At 36.6% G+C, this 12705-nt stretch overlaps 2 protein-coding genes across 4 annotated transcripts; both read right to left on the bottom strand.

Annotated features, from left to right (window-relative positions):
* Positions 1–1613: 1613 nt before the first annotated feature.
* LOC108971931 (ubiquitin-40S ribosomal protein S27a) lies at positions 1614–3554 on the bottom strand. Its single transcript, XM_018938286.1, has 3 exons — positions 3471–3554; positions 1970–2310; positions 1614–1910 (listed from the first exon to the last, which is right to left on the bottom strand). The coding sequence occupies exons 2-3, from the start codon at positions 2288–2290 to the stop codon at positions 1761–1763; spliced, it is 471 nt and encodes a 156-aa protein (XP_018793831.1). The 5' UTR covers positions 2291–2310; positions 3471–3554; the 3' UTR covers positions 1614–1760.
* On the bottom strand, positions 2364–3550 carry LOC108971929 (ribosome biogenesis protein NSA2 homolog). Of its 3 annotated transcripts, none has more exons than XM_018938284.1 (2): positions 3471–3550; positions 2364–3231 (listed from the first exon to the last, which is right to left on the bottom strand). In XM_018938284.1, the coding sequence occupies exon 2, from the start codon at positions 3211–3213 to the stop codon at positions 2434–2436; it is 780 nt and encodes a 259-aa protein (XP_018793829.1). In that variant the 5' UTR covers positions 3214–3231; positions 3471–3550; the 3' UTR covers positions 2364–2433. The 3 variants fall into 3 exon arrangements, with proteins under 3 accessions (XP_018793829.1, XP_018793828.1, XP_018793830.1); XM_018938283.1 differs by having other exon boundaries at positions 2364–3306; positions 3471–3510; XM_018938285.1 differs by lacking the exon at positions 3471–3550 and adding an exon at positions 3321–3339.
* Positions 3555–12705: the final 9151 nt, after the last annotated feature.

The following is a 12705-nucleotide window of genomic DNA, read 5'->3' as shown; positions in this document are numbered from 1 at the left end:
TGGTCATTTTCAAAGGCCTCCCTACAGGTCCATAGGGGATCTAGGGGGTCGAGGGGGGCTTTATTAAAAAGGTCGATCCTTCCTCTTTCCAATAAGGGGTCGGGAGGGGGAATAGCCGACCCTGTTTTTCTCCATAAACGATACTTAACCGGCGCGATACTAAACATTCCCCCAATATTATTATGTGATATTACTTATACATATGTATATACAGTATTATTATATAATATTACTTATTTGCTTAATAAATTTAAATAAGAAAATATCCATATGCATGAATAGAGGAATTTCAGCGAATTGCCTTATCATCACATGGCAGCGCTCCATTTCGTCGTTATTTTTGGTAAGCAAATGGGGTTAAAACGAGTGTAAAATGTAATTTTTAAAATACAGATTTTTTAGGTAAAAAACCTGCTAAAAGTGTAAGATCTGGAGTTATTTACAAGTTTATAGTGTAATTTAATTAATTTAAAGTGAAAAATGTGAATAAAGTGTGTTTAATGTGGTGAAAAATGTGCGAATTTTTGAACTTTAAGGTCGAATATCTCCTAAAGTAAGCGTTTGCGGTACCTATAACCCTACATATTTTTTAATCAGGAGGACTTCCTCTTTCGGAATTGTGCCAAATAATGGTACGCTACACTGCGTGCCATAATCGATAGGCTAAAGGATGCATTTCCCGGGCGCCTTATCTCCAGTTAAGCGATTTGCAATGCCCAGCAAAATAGCATGATTTGACCGCTCCAGACTTCTTTTTTGGGTTTTCTGAAGTTGAGTTTTCTGTCAACAAGCCTCAGACTTGCAGCTCTTAAGACAATATCCGTCAAGAGTGTAAGGACCTAGCCGTAAGTTCTGGCCAAAGTGATGGAAAATGCCATAAAAAGGGCTCAAATAAACATCATACCATATTCTCGACTTGATGTAAAAAAGACCAAATAAAAGTAATCCACAAGCAGAATCAAATTTTTTCATTTTCCAAAAACATCGGAAGGTAATTTTTGTGCCCCTGTTATATATAAATATTTTTTTTTTTTGATCTGGAGAATCTCCTATATCCATACTTACCCATTTTTGTCACGAAATCAGGGGATGCTATTTTAAAATTTACCGAAGGCATACATCTCGAAAGTCTCATAACAACCACAGGGAGATTTTATAAGCCGTTATTTTTGATTGCACGGTAATGACGTTGGACAAAGATTTGATGATATGTGTTTAGTAAACGCCTATTTCATAGAATTTACTTGCTTTTTCTTGCAAGAAGCCTAAAATTATTGGCCAAATACCTACCTACTCTATTCGATTGGCGTACTACGAGTTGAAATGTTTGTTCTGTGCAATGTATGTCAATCTCCCATCTGGTCAGAATAGATCACTACATACAAAATCTATGTCCTACATGCCAAATGAAACCATCTAACTTAACATCCATCGTTCGAAACAGCTCGTTTACAGTGATTTCAATGACAACTAATCTCATTTCGTTCCCCAAACAGGGTACAAATAATTGCTCCAACGTGACTCGGAAACGCATTTTTGCATTCAATACCCCGTTGTTGTAGCGGCAAAACCCTCTTCCCCATTGTCAGACCTTGTCGATAGAGCACGATCCATTGGTTTTTATTTTTATTTTGATTTTCTTATTCATATAACAACTCATACATGCAAGCGTTGTAAACCAAGATTTCCGTATTACCTATGGAAAAATTTGACAAAGTACAACTTCTTGTATATTGTTTAAACAAACTTGATAGAAATGTTTATTTATCTTCCGGTTTAGAAAATACGAATGTTAATTGGCATTTTCCGCAGTAATGACGATCTTCATGAGCTGCCATGAAAACACCGGCTCCACAGTTCTCACCCGGGCATTCTCGACGTAGGCGATGTATTTTTCCGTTTTCATCGACCTAAATTATCAAAATATGGTTTAATTCTTAAAATATATTTCAACGAATTTCACTCATACCTTGTAATATTTTAAAACTGCCAACTTGACCTTCTTTCTTTTGTGTTTAATTTTTTTCGGAGTCGAGTAGTTCTTCTTCTTACGTTTCTTTGCGCCACCTCTAAGACGAAGTACTAAATGCAATGTAGACTCTTTCTGAATATTATAGTCAGCCAATGTGCGACCATCTTCCAATTGCTTTCCGGCAAAAATTAGACGCTGTTGATCAGGGGGAATTCCTTCCTTATCTTGAATTTTGGCCTTAACATGTTCAATAGTATCCGAAGGCTCAACCTCAAGAGTGATGGTCTTACCCGTAAGGGTTTTTACGAAAATTTGCATTGCTGAACAATCTTACAAACCTAATAAAAATAAAATAAAAGTAATGATCTTCGAAAATAAAATGTACGTTAAATTTATGAAATCAATTTATCATCTTGTTTATTAAATTATTAACACAATATAGATATTTTCGACAATTAAATTTATACGAGTAATACGGCATTGATTACACCATCGTTTTCTGGATTATTTGTCACTTGTGCATATTTTCCCCAAACAACTTTTCCGGTTTGAGTAACAAGTCCTAAATCTGAAATATTTACTTCGATCACGGTTCCTTTTGTAATAACTCCCAATGATGTTAACATAGGTGAGCTAGGATTTTTCTTAACGCCAATTATAGGAAGATAAAATGTGGTCTTGAGTTCTGGATGTGTTACATGAGCTTTATTCATTCTTAAACCCATTGGCCTGATAAATCTTTCAAATTTTGGAGGTTTCCTCGTAAAATTTTCACCAACAAATGTTACTTTTGTTACCATACGTTTCCATGATTTTCTTTTCGTTTTGCCTGTTTTCAACTCTTTAAAAATTTCCGCATCTGATTGGGCCCGAACTTTTGGAAGCGGTACGCCCCATTTACCAGCTTTTTCTTTTCTCTTCTGCTTAATCATATTGGACAGAATTTTGGCATTGGCCTGTTGGCCTCTGTCCAATAAATAATGTGGAAGGGCACCTTCTTCAATCTTTTCATTTTCATTTTTAATTTTCTTTTCCTGATGCGCTTTTATATTTTTGGAAATTTGTATTTTCTCATTTCGACGTTCTTTATTGAACAGTTTAGCTTTTATTCCCCGTAACTTCTGTGCTTTTCGTGCTCTTTCCTTAGGTAGCCGAGCTTCTTTCTTTCTCTTCCGTTCTTCATAATCTAATCGCCTACCATACAGTTTAAGATGACGTTCCATATATTCATTTTGAGGCATGATGAATTATTTTTTAACCTAAAAATTGAGAATCCGATTACAAAAGGATGTATCTCTTTTCAGTTTACACCACGTATGTCGTATCGACGTATGCTACGAAAATATACCAAAATTAGTTTTAAACGCTGCCTTCAAATTTAACGACATTTATACAGATAATTATAATTGCATATTACACAGATGTATGCACTAGTCCTCAAACACCATAATATCTTTGCAAAAACATCCTACAATATTTTTTTTAGGGAGTAACTCACCCATATACGCAAAGCTCACGAGACAAAAAGGAAGCTTCTGTTTATTAACCAGGAAATGTAAAATTATCTTACAATATTTTATAAACGCATAATTGCTGCGTTCAAGAAAACCTGTAATACTGTTTTAAACTTATAGCGGGATTCTGTAAGCAGTCTCTAATCTCTATTTGAGACATTCTGTGGTAAAATCTCAATTTGTGACTAGTTACTATTCACTAAACAGTCTCTAGCTTTAGCCTCAAAATATTGCCTCAAATTTGAGACCTGGTAGTTAGCAAGTCACAAAACCAAAAAGAAATCTTGTCTGCCATTTTGAATATACTGAATAGAGATCATCATGGATATTAATCGATTGTAATTTAAAATATTATGAAACAAAGTCAACATATATTTTTATTTTGATTGATAATTATGTTTTTTGACTATGTTATAGAAAATTTAATTTTTGTTATCGACATATTTATTTTCATTCAAGTTTAAAAGCATCCATGAATTATTAAATGTAATAGATTTTGAGACTGTCTCAGAATAGCAAAATCGTCTCAAGTCTCAAAAATTGTCTCTATCAAATTTAGAGACTTGATACCGTATCACAGTACAGAATCGCACGGTTAGTTGCATTTCATTCTCGGATTAAGGTCCCTTTACACAATCTGAATAGCATAATAACGGCAAGCTCTTAGACTTAGGAAGTCCTTCACAATCGATAAGGGGGAATAGAGGAATTATTAGCTGATACGGTCTAAACAAAGCCACTGCTAAGAGACGCAATAATTAAGTTTTATATTTTCGCTTTTTAAATTGTGGTAAGTTACTAACTATTCACCAAAAAAGAATTTATAGAGCATATAAGAACCATGTAAGAAACGAGATTAAAAACATGCAAATTCTAGGAAACTGAGTAGAAGTTTTATAGTTCGCGAAATTGAATGTTATAATAAATGAACAATGTTGAGTAGTTTTGAAAAAAGAAAATTTCGGTTACATAATAATCATCAACATTATCCACATTGAAGGTCCTCTAAGGCTAATTTTAGAATATTTAAGGATCTCGCCGGGACGTTTTATAAAATTTTATTTGTTAAAAAAAGTTCCGAGGTCAAAATCGCTATCGTTAATACTTCTCCAGATATTGGGCTTTTTAAGTAAGGCTTTATAGAATTTTCATAGATGGTATTTAATAAAAAATCTATGAAAATTCGATATATCCTGAATTTAAAAAGGCGCGAAGTATTATTGATAGGGTAATCTGGCCTGTTTTTTGAATTTTTTTTCATAGAAATTTCTRTTCTACAAAAGAACTTTTCTCACATATCATGAGGTAGAAAAAATTTTTTTCGGAATTCTTTGATGACATCTGTCAGAGAAATGGATGGGTGAATGAGATGCGTCTCTTTACTGGCGGACACGATTTCTCATATTTGGATCATCTGAAACCCGAAAACCCAATTTATTTTTAAAAAGTACGTGAATGGTTATCGTCCCTACTAGAATCATGAAAAAATATTGATAAATAAAAAAGTGATTTAAATTTTTTTGTAATTTTTTCCTATTTTTTTTACATAAATTTTGTCACAACATTGTCAATAAACTATAAAAAAAATTATGAATCTAGTTGGGACGATAGCCAGGTTTTTTGTGAATATTAAAAAAACAAAATTAAATCGGTTGAGTAGTTCGACCGGAATCATATCCGCCAGTTTAAAAAAGTGTGTTTTGAGAAAAACGCCCAATTCTAAGGATGTAAGATAACAGAAAATGCAAAAAGAAATATATATTTTGAAAAATGATTGCCCTACTGACCCGTTAATGAAAACTCTAATAAAGTAAGTAATGCTTACGTCTGTATAAATGTAGCCGTAATATTTCAGGAGATAAAAACTGGTACTGCTGTAAATTGCAGTGGAACAGCTAATTCGAACCAATAGTTGTAGTTTTTATATTTCTTAGGTTTGATAATATAATATATGTACTTCCTCCATTATATTTCCATATGCTATGTCTATCCTACATACTCATCATTCTATTTTAATACTACTGCTAATACTAAACAAGTTAATATATTACCATAGTATTTTATATAAATCATACATTTCCTCATTAAGAACTTATTAACACATGTATCATGCACATTAATACAAATTTATGTATGTACACCTTCTCGTATTAAAATCGTGAAATGTTTTGGTACATACATATATTAGTATAACTTTGCCACAGAAATAATACATACATATACATACACATATTAATATCCCGCAAAACCAACAAAGATTATTCTACAAAAACAACAAATGGCTCAAATAGATTAAGCAGCATAGTAAATCAGAAGCGCAGCCAAATTGGCGAAGTCAAAATTTATAGTAAATCACACAACAGCAAAATTTCCATTCATGAACACAAGCAGAGTGGACCATTCATAAAGCAACCACCTTCATATCTTCTCGAACATGTCAGTGCCTTCAAGCGGTTTTCTGCGCCGATGGCAAAAGCTAAAAAATCGTAAATTGAACAACTTTCTGATGTTCCCTCCAGAAGAGGTAACTGACAAAAGTGGCAACATAGTTCTTTTTGATTTAAAATTTTGTGTATTCTGAAATATTTTTCAGTATCTGGCCAAAATCTGCGTCATATTGAATGCACGCTCATGCATAACTTACATATTTACGATGGTTTGTGGGCAAAAATGTTAGAGCGGCAGGGAACCAGCTCGGATTTTCTACCAACAACAAAATGTTTTGATGCTATGTCGTCGTGTCAGTGCTTAGAAAGATTGACTCTTTGACATAAAAACAAAAAGCGTGTGGTTGGCAATTTGTTGTCCTTGTCAACGGAGATTTCGAATGAAACAATGACTGTACATGTTTACATATGTATATTAGGTTRTCAAAAAAGGCTTGCGGTATTTTTACGGTAGTTTTATTGAATTTTCAATTGTTCATAAAATTTTTTTTGATGACTCATGCCCAGCTCTTGGCCGATGCTATGGCTGCTACTATGCCGGTCTCTGTCGACCATTTCAGCGATTTTATCGCAATTTTCGACGATAGGCCTTTCGGAACACGGGGTGCATCTTCGACCACCTCTATACCAGAACGAAAACGTTGAAACCATCGTTGTACGGTGGAAATGGAAACTGTATCGGGTCCATAAACTGCACAAATTTTATTGGCGGCTTGAGATGCATTTTTGCCTTTATCGTAGTAGTACTGTAATATATGCCGTATTTTCTCTTTATTTTGCTCCATGTTTGCGACGCTATAACTCACGAACGACTTAAAAGAACATACATACCAAGTATCCTCTGGGTAGCCTAAGAATATCCGTTTGAAGGCGAGCTAAAGTGAGAAGGCGAAATATTCCCTGCATAGAGTTGTGCGCTGGGTTTGGGACCCGCCACGTAAAAAAACCACCCCAATGAAAACGCAACAACAGCCTCGGATGAGAGACCCCACTTTTGACACCCGCCGTGGGAAGCAGAGGAAGAGGAAGACCTCCACTCCGTTGGAAGGACCAAGTGGTGAAGGACCTGGCTTCACTTGGAATATCTAATTGGCGCCATGTATCGAAAAGAAGAAACGCCTGTGGATCGGGGAAGGCTATGAAATTGGAAAAAAACCGTGTGCTTTTCATGAGGTAAGTCGGAAAATTGGACACACACAAAGCAACTTTTTCCATATTTTTTTTCAATTATTTGAATCGTTCAGTTTCGGTCTCTTCCTTTTTGTATCCGGCTATTCAAAAGAAAAAATGTTGAAAATTATTCAGTGAAAACTGTATATGTGTTTCAGAGAAAGTGGATAATTGCAGATTGATATTTTTTACGAAGCCAAGTAGATGTTGGCGTTCTTTTTGCCATCAGCGTATGGCAGCCCAAGGCAAGGCAAGGCAAAAGGTACTCCCAGGATGCGATGACATACGTGCGAAATTATGGACCGCGATCAATCAGCAAGCGATCGTCACGATGTCACAACACAACTTTTCAAACAACAGTTCGATGATTGATGGACTTTATCTTGACGCAACATTTGGTATATACATATGGTGCTGTTAGATGCTGGATGTGTTTAGTTACACTAAATCAAATTGATGAAATAATTTCTGCGGAAATTCCTGATGCAGAGAAAGATCCAGTATTATAGGAAGCGATGAAAACCAATATGGTTCATGGAACTTATAGACATCACAATCCTACTTCGGTTGTATGTTTGACAATAAATGCACGAAACATTAACATAACCAGACGACAATGGCAGAACATTTAGCATTCAATTTAGAAGAGTAAATATCGAAGTTGACAACACATGGACTGTGCTATATTAGCCATTATTGTTTAATTCACATTCAAAACTTATACTTGAGTACTGCAGTTTGGAGAAATCGATAAAATACGTTTGTAAGTACGTCACTCAAGGAAGCAATATGGCGGATATTGGTCTTGAACTATACGATCGATACGTGAACTGCAATAAAGCGCTGTGTAGGATATTTTTTTGCAATTCATGAACGCGTTCCGACTGTTGTGCATCTTGCAGCTAATATGGAGAATGGCCAAAGAGTGTCTTTCAACCCAGAGAATACAAAGCAAGGCCAAATAGTAGATGGGCATCCAGGTGTGACTAATGCATTAGAACGAATTTACACAATCCACCCGAAAAGCGACGATTGCTTCTTCCTTTGGTTGCTATTGATTAATATACGCGGTTCAAATTCATTTGAGGTATGTGCAACTTTTTGAGAAGCAAGCCAGCAATTACAATTGTTGGAACATGATAATCACTGGAATCAAACGATGGACGATGCGATAGCTACTTCGAATACTAATGAAGTTCACACACTTTTCGCGATGATCACTTCGACATATCAGCCTTCAAATCCGTGTCAATTACATATGATATGAACAAAAATGACATTACTGAAGACATTTTACATCGTAATATCGTATGGGTCAATTCCGGTTGATATTTCCGGTTGTTTGATATCAATTCGATCTGCTGTTTATCAACTCACGAGAGACGAATTCATCACGAATGTTCGGACATTGGAAAAATTATTATAACTACGATACCTTAAGTGCACACGCAATCTTAGCTTCCAAAGTGAAATTCCAGGAGACTTGCGCTCACACAAATCGATCGCTCGTCTTGACAATGACGACGCCGTGAATTATCCAGCGAATTTCTAAATTCTTTGCAGAAGTTTGGTATGCTTTTCTCTCTCTCTCTTCTTTTGGCTCCTGTAGTTGGCTCCGATAATTTGTACATTCGCTCGTATTCGTCACCCTGGATGCCAATAGGCATCATACTGGCTATTACTTCAGCAGCATCGCTTGAAATTGTTTGGAAAGCACTTATAACTCGTACTGCCGACAGCCTGTGCACTGTGTTTATTTGTTTGGCATATGCTTTGATGCCTAGCGCCTGGATCCATATAATACAACCGATCTCATTACCTTTGCGAGTAAAAAWCGYCGGCTGGAACGCACGCAGCCTTTATTTGCCATCATTCTTGATAAGGCATTCAGGATTTTGTTCGCTTTACCTGCAGTGTATTCTAGGTGGTCCTTAAATTTGAGCCTTGAGTCTTCTATTACTCCCAAATATTTTAGGTGTGGCTCTGAATGAATATGGCACTCCCCTATGGTGAGAGATATATTTTCCTCCACTTTTCTTGTACTTATGAGCAAGACTTCAGTCTTTTGCTCCGCCAGGTCTAAACTCATTGGGGAGAACCTTTGGCGCAGACCGTTTATGCATTCGTTGCACTTGCTCCGGAGGTCATCGAGGTTTTTAGCAACTGCTACCACAATAAGGTCGTCCGCGTATACAACTAATTTAATAGATTTCGGTTGGTGTCCCCTTAGTACCCCATCATACATTATGTTCCATAAAAGAGGGCCGGTACTAGCCTTGTGATACTCCACTCGAGGTAGAGTAGATCTTGGTGCCTTCATCTGTATTCAATAAAAGTCGCCTGTTTTCAAAATAACTTATGACAATTTCCATAAGATATTGAGGAGCGCGCATGTCATACAGAGCTTTGATTATGTTTGCCCACTTTGCTGAGTTGAAGGCATGCTTCACATCCAGGGTGATCACCGCACAATATTTTTTTGTTCCGCCTTTCCATCGCTTGCCACTTACTGCGCATTTCACAGTGTCAACGACATTGTATAATGCGTCAATGGTGGATATTTTTTTCATAAATCCGTATGGTCGTTCCGATAATCCGCCGGCTTTCTGGATTACTGTGTCAAACATGCACAGAGGTCGATATGATGAAGGAAGAAACCAATCGCTGGACTTTCCATGGATCGGGAATTATTCCTTCTTTGAAGCATGCACTATACATGTGTGCGAACAATTTTGGTTTCAAAGTCATGGCTTCCTTTAATGCTCTATTTATTGCTTTTAATTTCCAATGGCCAATATGGCCAATATTTCTTCTTCACTAACTAGCAGTGGTGGCTCTACGACTTCGGTTCGGGGCTTAGCATAAGAAATAGTGTGGTGTTTTGGGAACAAAGTTTCTACGATATTTCTCATAAAGGATGCGCTTTTGGGTTGTTGTGCCTTATTTTTGAATTTAGACATACATATTTTGTATGCCGTTCCCAGGGGTCTTCGTTTGCTTCCTCACAGAGTTTTTCAAAACACTTCTTTTTACTGCGGCCAATGGCTGAGTTTAGGAGCTTCTTCTGACTTTTAAATATTTGTCTGAGACTGCTTTCGTTTTCTTCCTGTTGATTACGTTGTAGGCGGCGTCGAGCTGAATGGCACAGCTTTCTAAGTCCAGCTATTTCTTTATTCCACCAATATGCAGGCTTTCGGTTGTTGTGGTGCACTGTCCTATTCATGGTTGCGTCGCATGCTGTGAATAATTCTTTTCGCACTGAGGATACTAAGTGCATGGCGCCTTCGCCTTGTATATTTGCTGAACTCCAGACCATCTCAAAAAGTTCGGCATCAAAATCGGTTTGTTTTTAGGTTCGTTTTTGGCATCTGCTCCTGCTGCGGCGTTCAGTCCTTCCGGCATAAGAGACTTCAGCAATAATAGCCATGTGGTCACTATATGTAAATATGTCCGTCACCGCCCACTTAATGCACCTGCTAAGACCGTCGTTGGCAAACATGAGGTCGATTATAGGGCCTTCGTTTGCCTTTTGAAAAAGTATTTTGCGTTCCGCTATTCAAGATCGTAAGATTCGTTTGGCCGAGGAATTCAAGTATCAGACGCCCACGATGGTTTGTGCGACTACTACCCAAAGCGGTCGACCACGCATTGAAATCGCCTGCTATTATAATTGGTGATTTGCCTCTGGCTTCTAGAGCAAGTTCCAGGAGGAAGTCTTCAAAATCTTTAATTGGGGCACTGGGTGGAGCATAGCAGCTAAAAAAGTACATATGTAGGTAGTATACATACTAATGAGTTATGTGGGAGCATTATGCACATACAATTTACAATACCTGTGTTTGTTAGTACAATTGAGTCTGTGCCCTTGTACATATATTGAGTAACAAGCTTAAAGTTTCTTAATAACTAATAGGGTGTAACGTTAGGTGACCCAACAGAAAATAAAAAAAAGACGTGTGGCACTCGGGGACTGCCGAATCCGGAAATTCCGTAACGAAAAAACCTCATGCTCCCCACTCCGACTGGCACGGAGGTGTGGCTTGAAGGCCGTGCATCATCTAACCAGAGAATGAAGAGTATAGAGAAGGTGCAGGTTCGATGTCGAACATTTGATAGATTCAAAGTAAGGAATTCGCAGCATTTGTTAACATTGTAGGTTGGAATTCGCCTCACAATTTTAACCCTTTTTACAATTCTCTCACATATTCTAACCGAGAATATGAAGAGAATAAATATATGTATTTACGGCATATGATGACATGGCATATATGCCGAAGCAGAGAATAGGAATAGACAGAAATATATGTATGCATGCCCATGATTATACTCCTAACGAAGAATTTCGTTTTGCTTGTTTATATTTTGTTTCACTTTTGACAGCGAAAAGTGTGTACAAAACACACCTCTCACACAAATAACATGAAGACATTTCTTATYGTGTTCTCTGTCTCACATACCCAATAATATGAAGAGTCATAAATATATGAATGTATGCTCCTTGTGACACTCCCAACAATAGTATTGTGATATTTTCATGCTTCAATTTTTGCTTTCGCAATGTAAGCAAATATGTATGCTTTTGCGTTTTGCCGTCGGCATTTCCATATTGGCATGTAAAAGTAATTGTGATATGAGTWTAATTTTGTATGAATGCATGCATAGTACTATTTACAGTCAATTTGGACTTGAATATTTAATAATTTTATTTGATTTTTACATAATATATTATACTAATAGTAGCAATAGAAATTGAATTTATCACAACAATAGTAAATACATACATATATCGGCTCTCATATTAATCTTATTATTTGCTCATATGTATACGCATGTGCGCGTTCAGAAAATCAAATCACTTTATCACTTATACATATTACGTGCGCGCATTAATCTGCTTGTTCATCCATTCATATATGTATACTTATGTACATACATATATTTGTATACACTTCCGAAAAAATAATGCACCAACAAAAAATTTAAACGTTGTTCTACAAAAAACAACAACTGTCTCAAATAGCAGAAGCATCACAAGTCAATATGGCAGCCGAATTGGCGAAGTCCTAATGTAGTAAATTTTACAACAAAAACGATTTCATTCATAACGCAGGCGCATATGCCACAAGCGACCTCGCTTCATTCATAAAAACAGACTCTGTAACATCTTCCCGAGCATGCCTTTGCATACAAGCGCCTTTTCGCGATGATGGCAAAAGCTAAAAATCGTAACTTCAACAACTTTCTGATGCTCCTTCACAGAAGGAAGTCAGAAAAGTGGCAACAACGGATTTGTCGATTTATAATATTTGTCCATTCTAAAATATTTTTCCGTGACTCGCAAAAATCTGCGTCGATATGTATGCCTACATATTTCCGCTACTTTGTAGACGAAGCTCTTACAGCGGCGAGGGAAGCGGTCAATAGGTGGCCATTCGTTTATTTTTTTCGGAACAGCTTGGATTTCCTATCATCACACAAGTGCTGAACCAATGAGCGCGACAGATATTAGAATACTTACGTTCTTAGGGACACAGGTATTGAGGCAGCTGCTACATAACTGTGTCCCTAAGACAGTGTGTATTTTAATATTTTAATATTCTTG

This window comes from Bactrocera latifrons, unplaced genomic scaffold (assembly GCF_001853355.1).
Source record: "Bactrocera latifrons isolate USDA-ARS-PBARC rearing strain unplaced genomic scaffold, ASM185335v1 scaffold_368, whole genome shotgun sequence".
Lineage (NCBI taxonomy): Eukaryota > Metazoa > Arthropoda > Insecta > Diptera > Tephritidae > Bactrocera > Bactrocera latifrons.
The sequence above is the reverse complement of the archived record's forward strand: the minus strand, read 5'-3'. Positions and strand labels throughout refer to the sequence as shown.